This window comes from Pyricularia oryzae, chromosome 1 (assembly GCF_000002495.2).
Source record: "Pyricularia oryzae 70-15 chromosome 1, whole genome shotgun sequence".
Lineage (NCBI taxonomy): Eukaryota > Fungi > Ascomycota > Sordariomycetes > Magnaporthales > Pyriculariaceae > Pyricularia > Pyricularia oryzae.
The window spans coordinates 1,788,447-1,808,756 of record NC_017844.1 but is presented as its reverse complement, the minus strand read 5'-3'; the positions used below and the strand labels follow the sequence as shown (position 1 = coordinate 1,808,756).

Sequence of the window (20,310 nt, the reverse complement as noted above, 5' to 3'; positions counted from 1 at the left end):
GGGTAGCCTACCAATTGGCACCGGAACGTGGGCGAGGAAAACATCACTCAAATGATCGCAACCCGGTCAAGCCCGTCCTTTGTGCCAAGGTGAGTGTGACCACTGCCGTTTTGGGACCCAGTCTCCGAGAAAGGGGAGGGTAAAAGAAAAGAAACTGACCTTGACCGGATTGTGGGTCAATCAAGAGCAAAAGAGCATCGCTCCAGGGCCAAGGTCAGAAGAATATCACCTCGTAACAAATTTCCCACTCGGTACAGGCTTACAGGGACAAACGATGCTCTGATTGGCCCTGTCCCTTTGGTCTGATTTGTTCAGTTCATCTGACAATGAAGATCTCCTTTTGACACACGAGTGATGATCTCTGTTAAGGGACATGTTGAGGCGAAGATCTTTTCCCACAAGGGCCGTGTGTTGCGTGCTCCATGCTCCATGGTTTACTACTTTGTACGAAGCACTATGTAAGAGAATATTGGCCGAGCAACTCTATTTTGGGAGGTTTCCAATCACCACAACGCCGCGTATTCCGTAGATTTACGTGTGATAATCATGCTTGGCGAGATTGAACAGGTATGAGCCTAGGCAATGTGTTGAAAAAAAAAAAAGGGCAGGACTCAGAAATGCGACATGATATTAATTACGTCGGTTGTCTAATCTGGAATGGCATCTTTTGTTTTTGATTGAGGCAAATCAGGGCATTTGCGAAATCGTTATCATTGACTACAACATGGCCGTTGTTGACGTTAACGTACATTCGCTTATTTCATACAAGAATGTAGACCTTGGAATCGTATCAGTCATGATGACTGAACTGGCAAGACTGCACGCGACAGCTGGAACAATATTGCACGCGACAGCTGGAGCAAGCAACGCTTGGAAAATTTACCAGTGGGTAAAGATAAATGAGGCAAAGAAATAATATGATTTGGCAGACTTGGGTACGAATAATTGAACTACACTGTGTAAATTACCTCTTCGATGACGATGTTGGAATCCGCTTAACCGGGAGGAAATCGGCATTTTATTCGATGAAGCAAGCTTGGAAGCTTTGCTTGCTTGCCTACAAGAGTCTTGGCTGTCCCTTGGCTGTCCACCAACCTGGTGATTTTTTTTCTTTCCCAATTTCGTCCAAACCCCGTTGGCGCGCGCGCGTGGGTTGGGGGTCCCAGGAAAAAAAAAGGGTAGGCAACCTACCTAGGACAGGACGAGCAATATGGCACGCGATCGACCGTCAGTCAGATGTTAAACAATAAAAACAAAGTACAGTACAAAAATACGAAGCCAAAAACAGAATCGCACACACATTACAACTTCATGGAAGCCATCACAAACTTACCGCCAAACCCGACTCAGAATCTCATGGGCGGTCTTTTCGCCTCTTCGCGACGCGAAAGGGAAAGGGAATATCCATCCCTTTCTCTCTCCCCTTGGGGGTTAAAAGGGGTGCGGGGATAAGCTTCCGCAAATTGTCCAAAAAAAAACCGAACACCCACGTCACGCATTGTACAGTAGCAGCCTGGCGCGGGCCTATTCGTGTTTATCACGGTAAAGGATTAGTGGCGGGCATTCTTCAATCCTCGTGACGATTTTTTGTTCCCTTCATGCTCAGTCAAGTCAGTGTCGTCAGGGCAGAGCCAGGCCACGCAAGGTACCACTGCCGCCGCTACCGTAAGCAGAAGCTAAAATCCAGCTTTATCGCGGAATGTGGGATCAAACGCCCCACGGGTAAGCGGCACTGAAGCGAGGCTCAAAAAATGTAGGCAGGGGTTCCATGTGGGGTACCACCAAACCATTCAAGTTTACTTTCCTTAGTCTTGGGACTTTTGGGCTTTTGCTGGGCAACATTACCATGTTTTTTGTGTGTTTTAATGCACCTTCGGAATGAGGGGGGCAACTAACACAGCAAGCGCTGCAGTGTTAATTTCTGATGTGCGGTTCTTGATTTTAATCACGCTTAAGGTTTACGACGGACGAGCTGTCATCCCTGAATGAAAAGGTGATGTTATTCGCACATTGGTTGATCATTGATGACCAAATGCATACTGTAAATAGGGCTCTTCAACAGTAGGGACGAGCGACAATGCCGAGAATTGCTGACTTTTGACAGAACGGTACATCGGCACATTGGTGAGCTGACTGCTTCTGCCAGTCCTCTTATGCCGGCGGCGAGGTGTACCAGTGTCAATTGAGAATGTAAGTACTGTGACGCTGGCCTCCTCTCCATGACGCAGTAAAATCTGCGATTGGGAGGCAGAGGTCGAATCGGGTCGGTCGGTCTCTCCTACTGTGCCGTAGTGGGGGCGGGCCAAGATGAATTTTGAGAAAAGGACGCGTGGACAGGACCAGGCAATGTCTGGGCGGCGCTACCGGTTGCACAGTAGGAATTCTAGTATAGCCAGCATACCTTACGTACCTTGGCTAATAATTCTTCAGCTTGACAGCAAAAAAGAGGCTGGATGGGGATCAAGTATGGCGTAGCTAGTCGATCCGGGATTCGTGACCTAAGCAAATGTGCTCGATAAAATACTGTGGGATCCGATAACATACTGGTACCTACATCAAAAAGTCTGAACTTTAAGTTAAGTTGGAGCGTGGCCACATTAAACTCAAGATGGAACGAACCGATAAGCTCAGGGGATTGAATTTTAGAAAGCATGGAAGTTCCAACGCACTCTGTACACTGTCAGTTTACCACGGTAGGTGCACAAACAAAAGGAGAAGATGGAACTGTTTGAATTCCCATTTCGGGCGTGATTGGATGACAGGCCCATACGACTGGGAACCAGGGATACACTCGCGACCGGGCCAAGCCTAACTCAACACCCGTTCGTTCCTTTGCCCAAAGACCCACATTAGTCGTTTGACCGACTCGATTTCTGAGTTACATTTTCCCCTTTCCTTTTGGTGCCCCTTTGGTGGCTAATTTGGCCAGCGGTGTTTTAGATCTAAAATCGTGAAGGGGTTACGTAGGTACCTTAAAAAAGAACTTAGGTACGGTAGACTAGCTCGCAATGACGATGGGCTGTGTAATAATTAGTCTAATGTCGCAGGGCTCGGGGGATGGCAGAAGATGCAGCCCAGCAGGGAAAAGCGTGAACGGCTAACCGGCAAACACAGGGCGCAAGGGGCTAAATGTTCTGGTGAATCTTTGCCTGCTGCCTTGACTGTCCCAAATTGTGTGCGTACCTGCCGTGTCACAGTGCGGGCTCAGTGTCAGGCTCAGGAAGGGGGTTACAACGGGCGCTGAAATGAGGTTAAGCGCTCAAATCTCCTACTCCCCGTTTTTATTTTTTTTATTTAGAGTACCATGTACTGTAGCGGTATATGGGTTGGAATTAAACGTTAATTGTTACTGCATATCAAGTTGAAGCATGGTAACCCCCGGTCATAAGAAAAATGACGGATCGGTTTGCGGGCGGACAATGGTCTAGATCAACGTGATGCGGTCGACGCAAGCCTCGTCACTACTCCTTTCCCTATCTGCCATGTTTGTTCCGATTTCTGAAAGGGGCTTGTGAGGCTGGGCTGAGTCTAGGTAGGTACGCAATACGCATGACAGACAGTTGGGGAACCCTTTGACTGTGATGTTGCAATGCGATAGTCCAGATGTGCTGCTAGTCAAGGTAGGGTATAGAAGACAGAAGCCTACCCACTCCGAATACTGTGCATACGGTATGTAAGAAAACGAGGAGTTCATCTCTAGGTACCTCGCCATTCCTTCCCGCCCACTCACCTTTACTGTCCAGAACTTGGATCCGCAACACATCTCTCTTTCCCGCCTTGGCTGCTCCGCTGGCTTGACGGGGATAAGATCTTGGCGTTCTGGTCGTTTCAAGGGCTCCCTGGGCGACTTTAGTAAAAAGCCAACGCTTCCGCACCCTGAATGTGGCAGCAGATATATCTACCTTATGCTTAGTTCGTCCTACTGTTTATTAGTTCCCGCACCCGAAGAAAAAAAAAGGCACGAGGACCGCCCCTACCCTAGGTACTCTCAGACCTACCTACCTCTGACAGCCCGTATCTACAACACTTGCACGACATTAGGCTGGTCTCGAACGGGAAGGAGCCATCGCCTACAGAAACAATTTGACTCAGCCGCCTTGCTGTTTTTGACATCATATATTGGGGAGCGTCACCTTATCTCGTTTCTCTTTTGAGATATCCGCGAACCCTTTTGGAGCATCACGCGCCAACAACTTGGAACTTTTTTTCACCTTCCGCCCCTCCTGTGTGGCATGTCACTCTTTTGACCACCATTCATACCAACAGCTCAGCCTATCCATTGACCAGTTTCGCCCCCTCATATTCTTCTATTGTTCTCTTTGTTCTCTCGATACCCCTTCAGCGACATTTTCTGGCGGAATTTGCTACGTTTGTAGCACCCCAACTGGCCTCACCTACAAAACCTCGACCCACACAGGGCAACTTTCTAAGCGCACACCAGGATCGACCGGCTTCTAATTCCTTGGTCGGGTGAAGGGACCAGCGCCTCCTGGTTTCCTGCGCATTCAAAATCTGTAACAATGAAACTCTCAAAGAGTCTCGCCATTTTATTGCCTTTACTGCAGGTCACAGCAGCACTCCCACAACCAGACCAGCCTCACTTGGGGAAGGTGTTACGAGCAGAAGAAGCAGCGCCAGTGGCTCCAGGAGGTCAAGCGCCAGCGTCTGCACCGAAAGCACAAACGGAGGAGAACAAGGAGGTAAAAGAGCAGAAGAAAGAGAAGCCTAAGGAGAAGAAGAAAGACAACAAGTACTTCCACGAGCCGGGCGGTGATGAGGTCCTGGGCCACTACGACATTCGGTACTTCAAGGAGTTGGTCCCGTACGAGGAGCACCGGCCAGCATTGCGACACTTGATTCGAAGCTATTTGACCGTCTTCAGAGAACTCGGCATCGAGACGTGGATAGCGCATGGCACTCTCCTCGGCTGGTGGTGGAACGGGCGCATCATGCCTTGGGATTACGACCTGGACGTTCAGGTCTCAAGCGCGACCCTCTACTATCTAGGCAAGCATTACAACAGGACCACCCACGAGTACTCGTACGTCGATCCCGTTGACGGCCAGACCCACAACAAGACGTATCTCCTGGATATCAACCCCCACCACATCGAGCGCGATCGCAACGACGGTATGAACGTTATCGATGCGCGCTGGATCGACATGTCTAATGGCATGTTTGTCGACATCACCGGATTGGCTGAGCGTGAGCCTGGAAAGAGCCCGGGAATCTGGAGCTGCAAGAACTACCACCGATACCGAACGCGCGACCTGTACCCGATGCGAGAGTCCGAGTTCGAGGGCGTGCCGGCCACAATTCCGTATAGCTTCGATCGTATTCTTACTGAAGAGTATGGTATGAAGAGCTTGGTGACTACCGAGTTCATGGGGTAAGTTATGCGTGAAGCTTGTGACCGGGACATGGATCAATTGAATGTATGCTGACCTGCGCATTTCACAGTCATCACTGGGAACCGGATCTGAAGGAATGGATTCGGGTGCAGAAGCCCGATGGCCCCAAGGTCTAAAACGAACACACTACGTGCGTACCGGGTTGTCAGGGGACAAATCCTCCCTCGCCGTTGCCGGGCGCAATCAAAACCGACATATTGCCCACGCTGGGCCTTTCCAATCAGCGTCGCTACGAAAGCGATATACCAAGACCTGGGATCAGGCACACCCATCTCGTCGTGGAATCTTGCAACCATCGATGGGAAAATCTACCTCAAGCCAAGGGGAAGGAATAGCCGCCAGATGCGAGCGTCAGATCTCCATCTTGGCTGGGTAAAAGGCGTTAAATGAACATGAGCATTTACATGGCGTTAATTGTTGGATCTGTCATCAATCGGTTCTTTTATCAGCATCAAACCCAATTCATAACAGAAACAGTATGAATATAGCATTTGTATGCACCTTTTTCACTTTTGTTTTTAATTTCTTTTGTTATTCAAGACTTTGATCAGGGCATATTTAGCGTATTACGTGCCGGGTTTTTCTATACATGTATATATTTCCCTATTCAAAGGATGAGGACATACATGCAAATGTTCTGTGAAAGGACTACCTGCTGGCGTACTTGACAAAAGTTTTGAGAGTGGGAAGGGTTATCACCGGGTGCTCGCGACCCAGACAGACATTACCTGTGATCTGCTGGATCCTGACAACATAGAGATATAGATGGGTTCTTCAATCCGGTCAAATACTACACGTAAACCTGATATACGCTTAGCCAACCACTTCATGAGTAGCGTATCCCTTCTTGAGGCGCATGGTACTAAAGACTGATATATCACAATAGGAAAACTTCTAAAAATGTATGATATTTAAGTGCCAGTCATTGCGACGACGACGCCCTGATCATGTATCTACTATGCTTGTGCCCTGCTTAGTATTCAATCGCTATGCTATAGATTTAGATGTTGATGTTAAAAAAAAAAAAAAAAAAAAAAGATAGGAATGTCCCGGTCGGCGTTGAAGCGTCCAGACTGAATAGACGTGTTCGCCACCCACACGCCCTGACCAAATGCACAATATGATAAGACTTTGGACTCAGCTTCGCCCCTCACCACCGTTCTCGCCATCTCGACCCTCCTGGTTCATGCGGCGCATCCGTTCCTCGGCCGCCTTTGCCAAAATCTCTCTCCGACTCAACGAGACCTGCGCGGCGCCCGCCGGACCCGCACCACTAGCACCACTAGCACCACCGAGCACAAACTCGCCGCCAGTCCACCCTCCATGATCCGGGGCGTAGTCCTCGTCGTCTGCGGTTTCGTCAAAGCCTGGCCCATCACCGACGGTCCGGCCACCCTTTGAGATCCAGTCCTCGGCCTCAACCTCGCGCTCGATGGCGTGGCACAGGTCCCAAAAGTTCCTGTCGTGGGGGCCGTGGACGTTGTGGGCGAGCTCGTGACACAGCGTCTTGCGGATGGTCTTGTAATCGCGGTAGCCGTCGCCGGCGTCGGTGCGGAGGCGCAACTCGATCACCTCGCCCTTGTTGCGGTTCAGGCCCAGGGTGCGGCCGACGCCGCCGTCGTGCGACATGTCCGTGTGCGCGGCCGGGTCCATCTCGGTCAGCAGCCCGACGGTGAACTTGCGCCGGCGCATCGACTCCCGGATTCCCCGATCGTTGGCCACCCGCTCCAGAAGCGCCTGCGACCGCTCTGGGCGGGGCAGGTACGGCAGTGGCCGGATGGAGAGGAACGTATAGATATCGTCGCCCGGCCGACGAGCAGTGGTGCGGTGCGGTCTCGCTGCTGAGGGGACGACTCTAGAGCGGCGCTCGCGGCGACGCGCGGCGTACTGCTCGGCTGCGCGCAGGGAGTCGATCTCGGATAGTTTGGCGGCCAGCAGGCGGAGCTTCTTGCCGGCCATGGGCGCGAGCGGGGAGGTACCGTTCTCGCCGGCCTTAATGAGGCCCGTCGGCGGGGGTGCGATGAACTTGTGCGTCGACCAGTTGAAGCTGGGGCTGTCGTCTGGGGTGTCAAAGAAGTCTTCGCAGGCGAGCGTGAGGTCATCTAGGGTGCCCGCTGCGGTGAGGTTGAAGGTTGTCGACTTGGCGCCGAGGGAGACTGTTATCGGGATCGTGTCGACGGCGTCGGCGTCGGTGTCGACAACCGACCTGGGAGGCAGCGCCTCACTAGATGTGTGTTGGTTGGGAGCTTCTGACATGGGGGTTTGACTGAGCTGTAGGTTATGTAGGGTCGTTTTTGTTGGGTTATGATCAGATCCTGTACGGAATGTTGGATTATGACGTTTCGACTACTCAGGTACGGAAATGAGAAACCAGGGAGATTTGTGTTAAGTCTGTTTAATAGTAGGGAGGATATTTTTGAAAGTTACAAACGAAGTAGAATATGTATATATTTACAGAAGAAAACTGCGGAGGAAGCGCATTAATGTGAGTAGTTTGAAAAATATATTCGGAGGCGACGGAAGTAAGGGAAGTCGTCATCTCAAGTCAGCCTTAATGCCCCCCGGTATCGAAGGTTCCATGCACCCACTGCAATGGAAGATTTGTTTGCTTTGTCAGCTGTATGAATTTGCCTTAGTGGTTGGTCGTTGAATCGCCTCCCAGCTATCACTGACTAAAAATGTCAAGCACGGAGACTCCCGACATTCGGCTTTTGGGAGTGCACCTGTAATTAGTATGTTTGACAACAAGATCCTCTAAAACCGCACAGCCTGCCTATATGTCAGTCTGGCCTGCTGGGTATTGGTTATTAATAGCTAGCTGTACAGTGCCCCTCAAATCAACCAACACCTCCTCGACCAATGATTCGTTTTGAGGAAAGCGTTCTCCACGCCCCCTGCTTTACCAATGTAGCCTATTCATCAAGATCCGCAATTGACGTAAGGAAGCTGCGGCCAGTGGATCCCCAGACCAGCCAGCCCCACAGCTCGTGCCTGGCCCGGTTGGCTGTGTTTCTTCCTTGTTGTGTCAGTACAAGGCGTCAGTCCAATGAGAAGCTAGTCGCGTTCGTGTCCTCTTCCTTAGAAAGTGCCGGGCAGGGACTTTATTAAAACAACATCCAAGCTTCGATCTCGCAAACGGCGCAGAGACACGATAGCCTTCAATCTCCCGACCTTCATTACCAGAAACCCCCCAATTCAATTGCCGCGACACCGCTGAGAACAGGCCAGCCCAACCCGGAGTGATTTCGACTGTTTCGCTGCTCAGCGCAGCAACAACACTGCCCAGCATGCTCAACCTCTTCAGAGTCGTGGGTATGAGAGCCGCACTAGCATCGGAACCGGGACGCAAATGGCATCACTAACCATCACAAACTGCGCACAGGGGACTTCTCCCATCTGGGGTCAATCATGATCCTTATTCACAAGATGACGCAGCTCAATGTTTGTTCTACGCGCTCTGTCCCGGCTTGACCTCACCAGAGCTGCTTCGGTTGGCTGACCCTTTTTATTCATCCTCCTTCAACACAGAGCTGCTCAGGTATCTCATTCAAGTCACAATGCCTGTACCTGCTTGTCTACATCACAAGATATCTCGGTATGATGAGCCTCCAAACCCCACAGGCACCTCGCCTCTAGGTTTCCAGACTAGCCAGACCACCAGCTAATCACTTTACCGGTTGCCTTCAGACCTCTTTTCAACATCCAGCATCTACAACGTCATCTTCAAGATCCTCTTTATCGGCTCACAAAGCTACATCATCTACCTGATGGCCACGGCTTACAAGCCTACCAACGATCCCAATGTTGACACTTTCCGTGTTCAGTACCTTCTCGGCGGTGCCTTTGTGATGGCGATCCTTTTCCCCTACGCCTGGACTCTGTGGGAGATTCTCTGGGCCTTCAGCATCTGGCTCGAGTCTGTCGCTATCCTTCCTCAGCTTTTCATGCTCCAGCGTACCGGCGAGGCCGAGACGATCACGACGCACTATCTGTTTGCTCTGGGACTGTACCGCGCCCTCTACATTCCCAACTGGATCTGGAGGTACTTCACCGAGCCGCAGCACAGCGTCGACTACATCGCCGTCATTGCGGGTATCATCCAAACCATTCTGTACAGCGATTTCTTCTGGATATACTACCAGAAGGTGTGGAAGGGCCAAAAGTTCAAGCTGCCTGTATAATTCGGGTACGACTAATCATCTAGGTGAGAGGTCAGTAGGCTGACTTGGTATGTCTCGCTGGCCAATCCCGTGAGTGAGCGGATGGCCTGGGTCGCTATCGGTTTGTCGGCAACTCTGACAAGTGTTCGAGGAATTTCCTTTTGTTTCTTGGACCGCGAGTGTGCGTGTCGTACGAGATGTACAATAGACCGAGAAGAATTGCGTGGCATCTATGATCAACGCAGCAAGGATCAATATTTGAAAAGTCGAGCGTAACCAAAGGGAATTTTCGTATAAATGGCGTTTTGTGGAAAGGGGCAGATTACTGGGCACAGCTGCGCCACATTCTTGCTACCAAAGGCAGGTTAGAAGATCTGGGAATTTCTATTTTAGTTTTGCACATAGTCCGATGTATTGACAAGCAGGTTTCTGTTATGGTTGTTTTCTTTCGCAACGCCACGAGGCCAGCCACTCACTCGACAAGTCAAGTCAAATGCATGCCTTCGGCGCTGGGCCGAAACGTTCGCAAAAACATCCTGTTTCCGGCAGTCATCGGCTGCAACATGATCTCAAGGCGCATTAGACTAGAATTCGTGGGATATCCGCGGGGGGAAGGGTGCAAGTGCCGGTTCACTCATCTGTACATGGTTGATGGTTCTCCTTTTTCCAACGTTGCCGAAGCGTGCATATTGGGGTTGCGTGGATTCTTCGCCGCTGCGCGGCTCGACCTCGGCTGAAAAGACCGGCCCTTTCGCCGTGACAAAAGGTCCGAGCACAATGAATGATGATGGGTTGACGCGGTTGTCACCCGTCTGAAGTTGTTCAACATGAGACTTTAAACTTGGGCAAAGTTGTATAAGTTGGCCATGGCCCCTGGGTTGGTTTATGGAGGAGGCCCCATGGCCCTTTGCAGTTTTGCCCATCGACCACACCCATTTCAAGTCTAACTGAAGCTCGTTGGGACAAGGCCCCCCTCGGGAGCATTCACTTGAACATAAACTCCCAGAAAAACAGCCGACAACAACATCCCGGTTTTCTCGCTAAGCAGACCTGGATACGACTCCCGCCTCACATCTTCTCAAAAGCTATCAAGATGTTACCACAAGTTTCGAGCAGGACATTGCTCCTGATCCCAATACTCCTACACCAGGCCGTCACCGTCGTCAATGCCCAGGGCACCAGCAACATGCCACCGCTCAACGTGACGGCCATCTCGGCGTCGGGGGGAGACTCGACGTTTGAGTGCTGGCAATTCGGCCCCTTCACATCGGTGACAGCCCCGGGGGTAAACGACGCGTCGGCGCTGCTGCTCACCACGGCGGCCACGCAGGTCAACTACGCCATGTTCCCGGCCGGGTCGACGGGTGGCCTGCACCGGTCCCCGCGGCTGCAGTTTGTCGTCTTCATGACAGGCCGGGCACGCATCACGCTACCGAACGGCAACGGCACGTACGAGATCAACGGTGGCGGGAGGGGCTGCATGATCGTCTCGGCAGACACGTCGGACGTTAGCAGGGTCGGCCACACCACCGACTACCCCGGCGACACGCCGACTGGGGTCATGCAGGTGCCCATCACCAACGGCAGGCAGGGCTTGGGCAGGTACAGGGTTCTACATCAAGGGACCTGCACTGAGGAGGAGCTCGGCGGCACCATCACGACGCCTAACGACGGGGGTGGTTACATAGATGGTTAGGGACAGGATGGATCAGGGGAGTAGGATCTTCTCTTTTTTTGATTTGGAGTTGATGGAATGGGGGTGGGATGGTTTTTCTTCATGGTTTTTTTTTTTTTCTTCCCTCACTTTTCATGTGGTGCCTCGGGGGCTGCTCACAAGCAAACAGTAAGAAAGTTGGTTAGGAGTGATTAATGGGGAGGTTTGTTCGGAGCAATAGATATTGTTCCAAAAGGGATATGGCTTAGATGGGGCTAGCACATACGGTGTTCCCTCCGTTCCTCGCTGGCCGGATGGTCTCTGTAATGGGATTAGCGGGGAGGAGGGAGGAAAACGAAACGGTTTATATTTCGATTACCAATGATGATGAGATAGCATCCTGCATTCTGGCGCAATTTATCATAATGCTAAAAGCGCATTGCCCTCTTCAACCTCGCTCTCTGCTGGCGGCTTTGTGTTTCATCTTTGACAATTTGTGAGATGGTGATTGTTGGGAGAAGTAAAGCTAGCTAGCTACCTTGGCTTCAAAATATCTAGGGCCTTGCTTGTCAAATCAGACGTACTAGTGCGCCTAGAAAGTGGTTGTCAGGATGTATTTCAATGAGTAGGTAGATAATCTGCCAGTCAGGTGCCTCGCCTCAAATGATCCGAGTGTCAAAGTTACAATTTTGCAACGCAGTAACTATCGAGTTCCTCCGCAATTCAAGTTTGCATGGTTTTCCTGCCCGTGTCAAGCCGTGTGTAGACAAGGGGTGCAGGCTTTCATGGCCGTGTACAAGCTACTATGTGGATATTCAACTCCTTCCGTGCTTAGTCATGATACGAATTAGGATGTCATTTGCTACCACAGATATAAGCGAGAAGTTGACTGGAGAATTCTATGCCTAAGGCAGATTTCCGGGGAATAGTTTGTTAGCGACAGGATGTTGTTTTTAGAGGAACTCCAGATGAAGTTCTCCCGATCGCGAGAATATGCCGTTGCTGGTGAGACTATCCCTTTGTATGGAATTTAATTTTTTGTGCAAAGAACGCATCTCCGACCGCAGCCTTGTCGGCTTGGCTAATGTTGGATGATCGATCTTGGACTGGATGACCAACCTATCCTGGTGTTGAAATAACGGTTTTATGGGGGCATATTGGACTACTAATGACTCGTTGATAACAATCCATCGTAGTATAGATTAACTCCTCCCCTTGATACAATGTCTCCAATAGTGATGGAGCCATGCAAGTGATGACGATAGAGCATTGCACGGGTGTTGAGAGAGGTGCAAATTGTTTAAATTAGGTTCTAGTTAAGGTAAAGTAAGGTCCGAAATGACGACTGCTACTACGTGGCAGATAGATTAGACATATAGTCAGTTCTAGATTCGAGGCTGCAGGCCAGACATGTTGTGGGCAATGTCGGGTAAAGGCAAGGTAAAAGTGAGTGACTGACTTTTAGCTGAACTGGCGTTCGTCACGGGCGCAGAGGACTGAACCCCGCCCGGCCATGCGATTGCAGCGCAACGGATCGTGAGCCTCTCCAATTGCCGAAGGTTCAAGCGACGCGCAGATCAGGAACATCAGATGGGGTCTGCATGAACGGACGAGACTCTCGCATCGAAGGTGAATGTTTTCAATTCGTCTCCAACCCCGGCAATCCACGCCGCACTTTTGCAAATCCACAGGGATCACGCTCTGGCAGGCAATTACTCAAGCGAGATAGAAAAAAAAAAAAAAAAAAAGAACAAAGAACGAACCGCAATCCTAAACCTGGACTTGGGGGGCTAGACCTAGACCTAGTCCGTGCACATAGGTACCTACCTACTTTACACATTCAATTTGATCCGAGGACCAAAGCTCTTTCCCCGATCGGTGTGCAAGACAGGTAGAACCCAATCACCATATCTCACCGTCGATTGTAGGGTTCATTCCAAAAACGGAATCAAAAATGCGATTTAGCAACGGCGATTGAGAAGCAGCGAAGTATGCTTCTCCCGACCTGATTGCAAGTAACCAACTCTGGCTCACACCTTGCCTTCCTAACTGAGGTTCTTTACTTGACTTGCCCTCGCAGTTAGTGCACTGTTCATTCAATGGGCCACGCGCGACCGAGAAATACAGAGGCGACTTGGCAACTATGAAGCCTTCCAGGGGGGGCGTTCAATCCAAGTGCAGTCAGTTCCTCTGGGTCGGTTGAGTTTGATCCTTGTCCATCACATTCTTCCACGCCGCCCCCACCAGAACCCTGCATTTCTGATATGCGACGCTTGCGGCTCGTCTGACTTCCGGCTGCCGCAAAATCCTTGATCCTCGTCATTGTTCGCCTTGACACAAAGGACAACCTTCAAGTAATACTGACGTGCGAACGACATGTCGTGTGTGACACTATCTCATATTAAAGTGTCAGCTATCTACCTATATACCTTAGTACTCGGATCATGCTTGCGCAGACATGGCATGCCCACCTGTGTCTTTTGCTGTGCATCCAAGAACGAAAAACAAGGTGAGCCGAAGCATACGGAGGAGAAATCTGGCCGCAGGAGGACAGTATCGCTTAGATGCCCAGACTCTGGGTACGAAGTATATGGAGTATCAGATAGGTAGTTACCTAGGTATCCAATACTGGGTACCTTAACTGGGCTGTTAAGGCGAGGTAAGGTAGGGTATGAGCGATCTGAGCCTAATGATTTTTTTTTTACCGGTAGGTGCAAGTTACCTGGAACGGATCCTTTGATTTCCTTGCAAATGGGCATGGGGGCTCCATCCTGTGATGGATATGGAACTTCCATGCGTCGCCGGCGGTCGTCCTGTTCATATCCACCGCCCTCCACGATCTATCTATCATTCATGCCTTCTCGAGTCACTTTCATGCCTGCCTACTTCCCTCTTTTCCCCTGGATTCCCATTTGTTTTGTTTTCCTTGGATTTCTGCCTGTTGATCTTTCTGTTTTCCCTGTCTCTTCTTACATTTTGCCTCACCTTGACTTCTTTGGCGGGACCAAAATGATTGCTCAATCGTTTGTTGTCTTGCCTGGTTGTAGTTTATAGTTCTTTTTTTTTTTTTTTTTTCTCACCCATCCAACCGTACCTGTCGCGCATCCTAGAACACGATAATCCGAAACGTAGCAAAGAAACACTTTCTGGTCTGGCTATCGGATTTCTTTTGCTCGGCTGCACACAGTCCATCCGAACTTTTTCTTATTCTTGGTGTGAAACGAACTCGACGAACAAACGACCCGTAATGAGGACAAAATCGAGGCTGCCGTCGACTCGGCGCCTGTTGACTTGCCTAGGAACTTCGATTCTATTTTTCCTGCCCTCAGTGAGCGGCAGCTTATCTTTAGAGCCATTTGCGCAAGACGCTACAGCTGCTCATGCACTGGATGCGATATTGGAGGATCCGGCGGCGGTTTTGGCCGAGAGCTTGGTAGTCTCTCACAGGAGGAGACCGGAACGAGACGAAAATAATGCTAGGGATGGGGTCGTGGAGGCTCTGGATCATGAGAGGATACAGGCATACAGAAGGTGGAATGTTGGCAATATCGATGCCCCGAGCAGTAGCACGCCAGACGAGGAAAAGGCTTCCCCGGTGGTAGCGCCAGATCCGCTCATAACTCCTGCTCCCGAGCTTCCACCCTGCCTCTCAGGTCGCAACTCGCTGGGCAGGCGACAAGACGATGGACAGGTCCAACAACTGCGCCAACAACTCGATCAAGTGTCGCAAGCATCTCGCTCAGTCTCACAGCAATCTCAGCAGTTGTCTCAACAGTCACAACAGCTGGCCCAGTCCACGTCGCGTCTCAGTCAGGAATTGCAGCGCGCACAGGATCAGGCTCGACAGGCGCAAGAGTCTGCCAGGCAAGCCGGCGAACAAGCGCGACAAAATGCCGACCAGGCCAGGCAGGCGTCAGAGCAGGCCCGCCAGGCGCAAGACCAAGCAAGGAGAGCGAGCGATTCGGCATCGGCTGCGCAGAGAAGCGCTGACAGTGCCGTGTCTATTGCACAGGCGAGTATATCATCCAGTGCCTCGGCGCAGATCGCCTCCAACCTTGCCAGCGCGACGGCAAGCGCAGCTGCTTCGGCCGCGAGCATAATAGCCGCTGCCAGGTCTTCTGCCAACCAGCTCATGGACCAGGCCGCAAGTGAAGTCTCGGTTGCACGTGCTGAGGCGACTTCGGCTAGGGCTGAGGCCAGCACTCAGATTTCCCAAGCTCAGGGTGCCGCAGTTTCTGTGACGCAGGCAGCCCTGGCGGTGGTAGGCACCTTTATCGGTTCATCTCTGATCAGCATTCTTGTCTTTTACTTGATCCTCCGCTACCGCCGTAATAGAATGGCAAAGGATGAAAAAAAGCGACCGCCCATATCATATCCGCACTCTTTCCGCAAGGAAGCCAGCGGGCTGGGGGCAGCGTACGGGAGCACGGACAACCTCGTCAGCCGTGGCGGATATAACAACAATGGCTACCCCAACGACGTCAAAGAGCCGCCATACAAGCCTGCAGGCGCTGCTGCTGGCAGTCGCGAAAATGCTGGCTACCCCCTGCAGCGCAGCAGCAGCAATTACGGTGATCCCGTCGCAATTGACAACAACACCCCGGGTGCTAGGTTCAGCTTGTTCCCCAAGCCAAGCGTGCAAAGCCCTACAGACACCACAGCCAATCCCAACGGTGGGACGGCGGCGTTTCCCAGTCTGGACACTTGGTTGAGGGCGGGCCAAGTTAGTCCCTTTGGCACCTTGGCCAAGCCGGTACCGGCAGCAACGGCGCCGACGTCAGCGGCCCAGAAGAACTCTATGTCAGCATGGCCTCTAGGAGGACCTGCTCCGGCTGATTCCGGGCGTACGGGGCCTGTGATGAAGCCGGGAAACAAGCTTCCATTCCGGGATAATTAAGCCACAGTCGCCCTTTGGACAGCCAGTCGTTCCTCGCAAATGAGAACAAAGAAATCAGTACATTCGCTCAAAACAGGACTATAATTTTTTAAGAATTAGTGTGTAACATTTTTTAATCTATCATAACGACGGCGTCGTTTCCTTTCTGTCTCTCTTTCTCTCTGACCTCTTTGTTGCCTCTTTCCAAAATCAAGCGTTTGTGACCATCATCGGCTTGGCATATCCACAATACACGAGTCGGTTGATATCCAAATTGGTTTGTCTATTTCCTTGTTCTCTCGGTTTTTGTTTACCCATAGCGACATGTCTCAATTATGATATCCCGGACCGGAGACACAATAAACAGGTCCATGTTCTTGATCGTTCAATACTACGTCTGCCACATTTCCCCCCCGAAGTGATTGACCCGATCTTGTCGTTTGCTCATGAGTGGGTGGCTCGGAGTTGTTGCGAACCTCGGTTGCACGCATGAGGTCTTAGAACCTAGGTACGTACGAAGGAACGATAATTCGTGGGGCTCCGAAATGGGTTGCATATTAATAAAATCGGTGAACCAATCCGAGCGGTAGGTATCTGCAGGATGAAGCCCTCACTTAGACCAGTCATAAACACTTCCAAACACAAACTTTGAACCCATGTCGTCGCACTGGACACGGCGAGTGAGCCGCCCAGTTTTCTCCACACCATCAAAACAATACAGAAGCCCAGCTTTCCGATATACGAAGTACGTTACATGAGGAGCTGGGACGCAGGATCGCCTGATGAGAGGCACCTCTACCTACCGTTTTTGCATTGCCCAGGGGGCACGCGTGCCATTGGTGAGCTAAATTGCTTGGTTGCCCCGCGTTTTTGAGCATTGACCACTACTTGTTGTGCCTGCGGGGAGTTACATCGCCTCATTTTACTGGCCCAACCTGCCCAGTTCAGGTACCACTACCGACTTGGCACTGGGGTTCAACTATTGGGGAAGCCCTTAGGCGCGATATACGTTATACGCAGTGAGATGGGTGGCGTAGGGATGTTGTTTTTTGTTCCGTTGAGTTTATACGCGTTGCTTATACGCGGGGGCGGTTGGTGTCTATTTTGTTGTTTTTCTCTCATGTTTGCTTTGTCTGCCAATTAAGCGCATTGCGGGTTGCCTTGTTAGGTAAGTCGACTATTCTAGTCTAGTCTAGATAGTCGCTGGTCTCGCGAGCATGGGTGGGGAGTCTCGATAGGACTCAACCACATACATATCTAATCAATCTACTTACCTACCTTGGGTATTTTACTTATCTCACTATATTGTGGTTCGACTTTGAGCCCATCGCCCTGATGGCTGCAGAGACCTCATAAACGCATTGACTGGTTACCATAAAGTAAGATGACATTCTTATACCCCTGAAGCTTGATTCTTGAATGACCATCACTTACTGGAATGACAGAACCGCGGCTACCACCATGGTGGAGTTGTTGTTGCTTGGCATTTATACCCGTATTGGAAATAGAGGATCGAAGACACAGAATCAAGTAATAAGCGACGATGGGGTAAAGGTAGCAACAGTACGCTCAATGGGAGAAGAAGAAGAAGAGAGAGAGAAAAAAAAAAAAACTATATCATGCAGTTGGTTCCATGGGCCTTGCGCTCTTCCACTTTCTCTTTCTTCCTTGGCTTAGCCGTCTTCGCACAACCGCAAAGACGTAGGCTTATTTAGGGTTGAGAATTTAACTATTCTCCCTGTGTACTGCACAACGGTACAAGAGCGATTTTTTATTTATTTATTTTATATCTTGAGTGAGATCAAAGAAGCACAAGTCTGACTTGTCTTTTTCCCATCTCACGTCATGGTGCGACTTTCAGGCCTCGCCGCCCTTGTGGCGATGGGCTGCTCCAGCGTAGTGACTGCCATGGAGTGGAACACATTCGACGGACCTGGTAAGTATTTTTGCCTTGTTAATGCATTTTCTTTCTTCCTCTAGAAAAAAGGACCCTCCCCTTGATTGATGGTTCAGAAACGTACTAACACAACAAACTCGGCGCATCCAAAAAAAAAAGGCTTCCCCTCCTGCTATAACGTCACCGAGGTCAAGGACCCCAAGACGGTCGAGGAGGCCGCCGCCATGGTCAAGGAAGCCGCTGCAGCCGGCAAGCTTGTCCGTGCTGCTGGCAAGGGTCACATGTGGTACGACACTCAGTGCTCAGACGATGAGACCGTCATCATCCGCACCGAGGGCCTGGGCCGCATCTACGACCTTGACCTCGCGGGCGGCTCCGTAATGATCGAGGGCGGCGTCACCTTCTTCACTCTTGCTCGTGAGTGGAAATAGTCTTGCATGTCTGGTTGCGGTTTGGAAGCATTTTTTTTCGGCGGGAAACTAACCTATAGTCTAACTAACTGTACCAAAACAAAACACAGAGTACCTACACGACAGGGGCGCCTCGGTCAACTACGCCCTCGTGAACTGGAACATCTCCCTGGGCGGCAGCATCGCGATGGGCGCACACCGCTCGTCGCTGCGCGAGGACGCCATGGTCGGAGCGGCGGCGCAGGAGCTGCACATCATTGACGGCAACGGCGACATCCGCATTGTCAAGCGCGACGCCAACGACGACGACTGGCTGGCCGCATCGACTTCGCTCGGCCTGCTAGGCATCATTGCCCGCATCAAGATGAGCGTCTACCCCGACACCAAGCTCTACGCCATGCAGAAGACGTGAGTTTGAGGCTTTCCTGTCCCCCGGTCTTGAGCGCACTTGGTAAGAATAACTTGGCTGACTGTTTTTTTTCTTTTTTTCTTTTTTTGTCTACTATAGCCTCGAAGAGAAGGACGTGTTCGAGGGCGACATCGAGGCCCTGATTGCGCCATATGCAACCGCCAACCTCTGGTGGTGGCCGCACAAGCGCAAGTTCCACCAGCGATACTACGACGTCGTTGACATCAACTCGACCACTCAGCAGGCCTTCCAAAACACCTTCTCGGTGACCAAGCTCGAGGCCGAGGCTATCAAGGCCATCTTTAACAGCGGCAAGATTGCCTTTACCAGCAACATGATGTAAGAAGCGCAGTGCTGCGGGGGTGACTGAACCAACGAAAAACTAACATGCATGTCTCAAAAAATCCAGCGGCGAGGAAATCCTCTTCAGCCAGTGGGAGAAGCCCAACTTCCGCGAAAAGACTACCCAGGAGCCCCTGACCGAGTGGCCCGTGTACGGCTGGAACTACGACGTGCTTATCGGCGGCCTGTACCCGGACCAGACCCCGCAGTGGGAGAACGGCCTGCGCGGCTACACGCTCGAGCTCGCTTTCCCCATGACGCAGGCCAACGCCGTGCTCAAGCGCATCCGCGCCCTGTTCGACGAGGAGATCTGGAAGGTCAAGCCCGTCACCAGCACCTACCGCAGCGGCATCAACATCAAGTTCGGCAAGGCCTACTTTGACCTCTTGGGCCAGGGCACCTACAACACGGCCGACGGCGCCGACTGGTCCCGTGGTGTCATTATGTTTGATTGGCCTTCGGTGAGTTGGCTTAGCCCTCTCTCTCTCTCTCTCTCTCTCGTCCATCTGGCATGGCACGGATGGTTTGGACAAAAAATGACTGACCTTCTCTCTCTCTCTCTCTTCCTTTCTAACCAGTTCCGCCCGACTTGGGGTGACAACAAGCGCTACAACGAAGAGTTCTACCACCGCGTGGCCAAGGTCCTGATCGACGAGTTCCCCTGCCGCCCGCACTGGACCAAGAACACCCGCGAGGTTCTGAAGCAGGGAACCAAGCACCTCGACCCCAACGTGAGTCTTTTCTCTCAAACCCAACCTTCTCTTTCTGCCGCTGGCCTCCCAGTAAGGGTTTGAGCTTCTCAAGTATAATCAAGACAGTGCAAGAGCTAACCATCCAACTTGACAAAAAAAAAAAAATAGCACATCGCTCGCTTCAAGGCTGTCCGCCAAAAGTTCGACCCCAAGGGCATGTTCAGGAGTGTCGTGGGCGAGATCATTGGCGTCTACTAAAGTGTATGCCATACTTTGAACAAGAGAAAGAGGGAAGTTGGCGGGCCTTTTCCTGGCGACAGAAAGGCACACTTGCTACTGCGTTTTTGATTTTGTCTGCCAGGAACTCCCATGGCATCTGTTTTCCGTCCTGTATAAAATTCAGCATAGTATTTTTGTATAGTTTGACAAAGTCATATAATAATCCCCAAATGGGCCACA

The 20,310-nt window shown here is 51.2% G+C and overlaps 7 protein-coding genes across 7 annotated transcripts; 5 read left to right on the top strand and 2 right to left on the bottom strand.

The window, feature by feature from the left end:
• Positions 1–1,941: 1,941 nt before the first annotated feature.
• MGG_14578 (uncharacterized protein) lies at positions 1,942–4,113 on the bottom strand (the record flags this gene model as incomplete). Its single annotated transcript, XM_003709165.1, has 7 exons — positions 1,942–1,981; positions 2,041–2,360; positions 2,411–2,449; positions 2,555–2,670; positions 3,184–3,240; positions 3,731–3,898; positions 3,999–4,113. 7 exons carry the CDS (start codon positions 4,111–4,113, stop codon positions 1,942–1,944), a joined length of 855 nt encoding a protein of 284 aa, XP_003709213.1.
• On the top strand, positions 3,448–6,297 carry MGG_11913 (uncharacterized protein). The gene is made up of 2 exons (XM_003709164.1): positions 3,448–5,389; positions 5,461–6,297. Exons 1-2 carry the CDS (start codon positions 4,521–4,523, stop codon positions 5,525–5,527), a joined length of 936 nt encoding a protein of 311 aa, XP_003709212.1. The 5' UTR covers positions 3,448–4,520; the 3' UTR covers positions 5,528–6,297.
• MGG_02424 (ubiquitin/metalloprotease fusion protein) lies at positions 6,225–7,667 on the bottom strand (the record flags this gene model as incomplete). Its single annotated transcript, XM_003709163.1, has 2 exons — positions 6,225–6,280; positions 6,566–7,667. The coding sequence occupies 2 exons, from the start codon at positions 7,665–7,667 to the stop codon at positions 6,225–6,227; spliced, it is 1,158 nt and encodes a 385-aa protein (XP_003709211.1).
• Positions 7,668–8,423: 756 nt separating this feature from the next.
• MGG_16126 (uncharacterized protein) lies at positions 8,424–9,988 on the top strand. Its single transcript, XM_003709162.1, has 4 exons — positions 8,424–8,723; positions 8,794–8,852; positions 8,940–9,006; positions 9,099–9,988. Exons 1-4 carry the CDS (start codon positions 8,699–8,701, stop codon positions 9,590–9,592), a joined length of 645 nt encoding a protein of 214 aa, XP_003709210.1. The 5' UTR covers positions 8,424–8,698; the 3' UTR covers positions 9,593–9,988.
• MGG_16125 (uncharacterized protein) lies at positions 9,905–11,670 on the top strand. The gene has a single exon (XM_003709161.1). The coding sequence runs from the start codon at positions 10,665–10,667 to the stop codon at positions 11,265–11,267; it is 603 nt and encodes a 200-aa protein (XP_003709209.1). The 5' UTR covers positions 9,905–10,664; the 3' UTR covers positions 11,268–11,670.
• A 2,013-nt stretch (positions 11,671–13,683) lies between these two features.
• On the top strand, positions 13,684–16,251 carry MGG_02421 (uncharacterized protein; the record flags this gene model as incomplete). The annotated part of the gene is made up of 2 exons (XM_003709160.1): positions 13,684–13,804; positions 14,600–16,251. The coding sequence occupies 2 exons, from the start codon at positions 13,684–13,686 to the stop codon at positions 16,120–16,122; spliced, it is 1,644 nt and encodes a 547-aa protein (XP_003709208.1). The 3' UTR covers positions 16,123–16,251.
• A 1,695-nt stretch (positions 16,252–17,946) lies between these two features.
• Positions 17,947–20,109, top strand: MGG_02420 (uncharacterized protein; the record flags this gene model as incomplete). Its single annotated transcript, XM_003709159.1, has 7 exons — positions 17,947–18,037; positions 18,158–18,415; positions 18,519–18,816; positions 18,917–19,156; positions 19,227–19,620; positions 19,738–19,890; positions 20,020–20,109. 7 exons carry the CDS (start codon positions 17,947–17,949, stop codon positions 20,107–20,109), a joined length of 1,524 nt encoding a protein of 507 aa, XP_003709207.1.
• Positions 20,110–20,310: the final 201 nt, after the last annotated feature.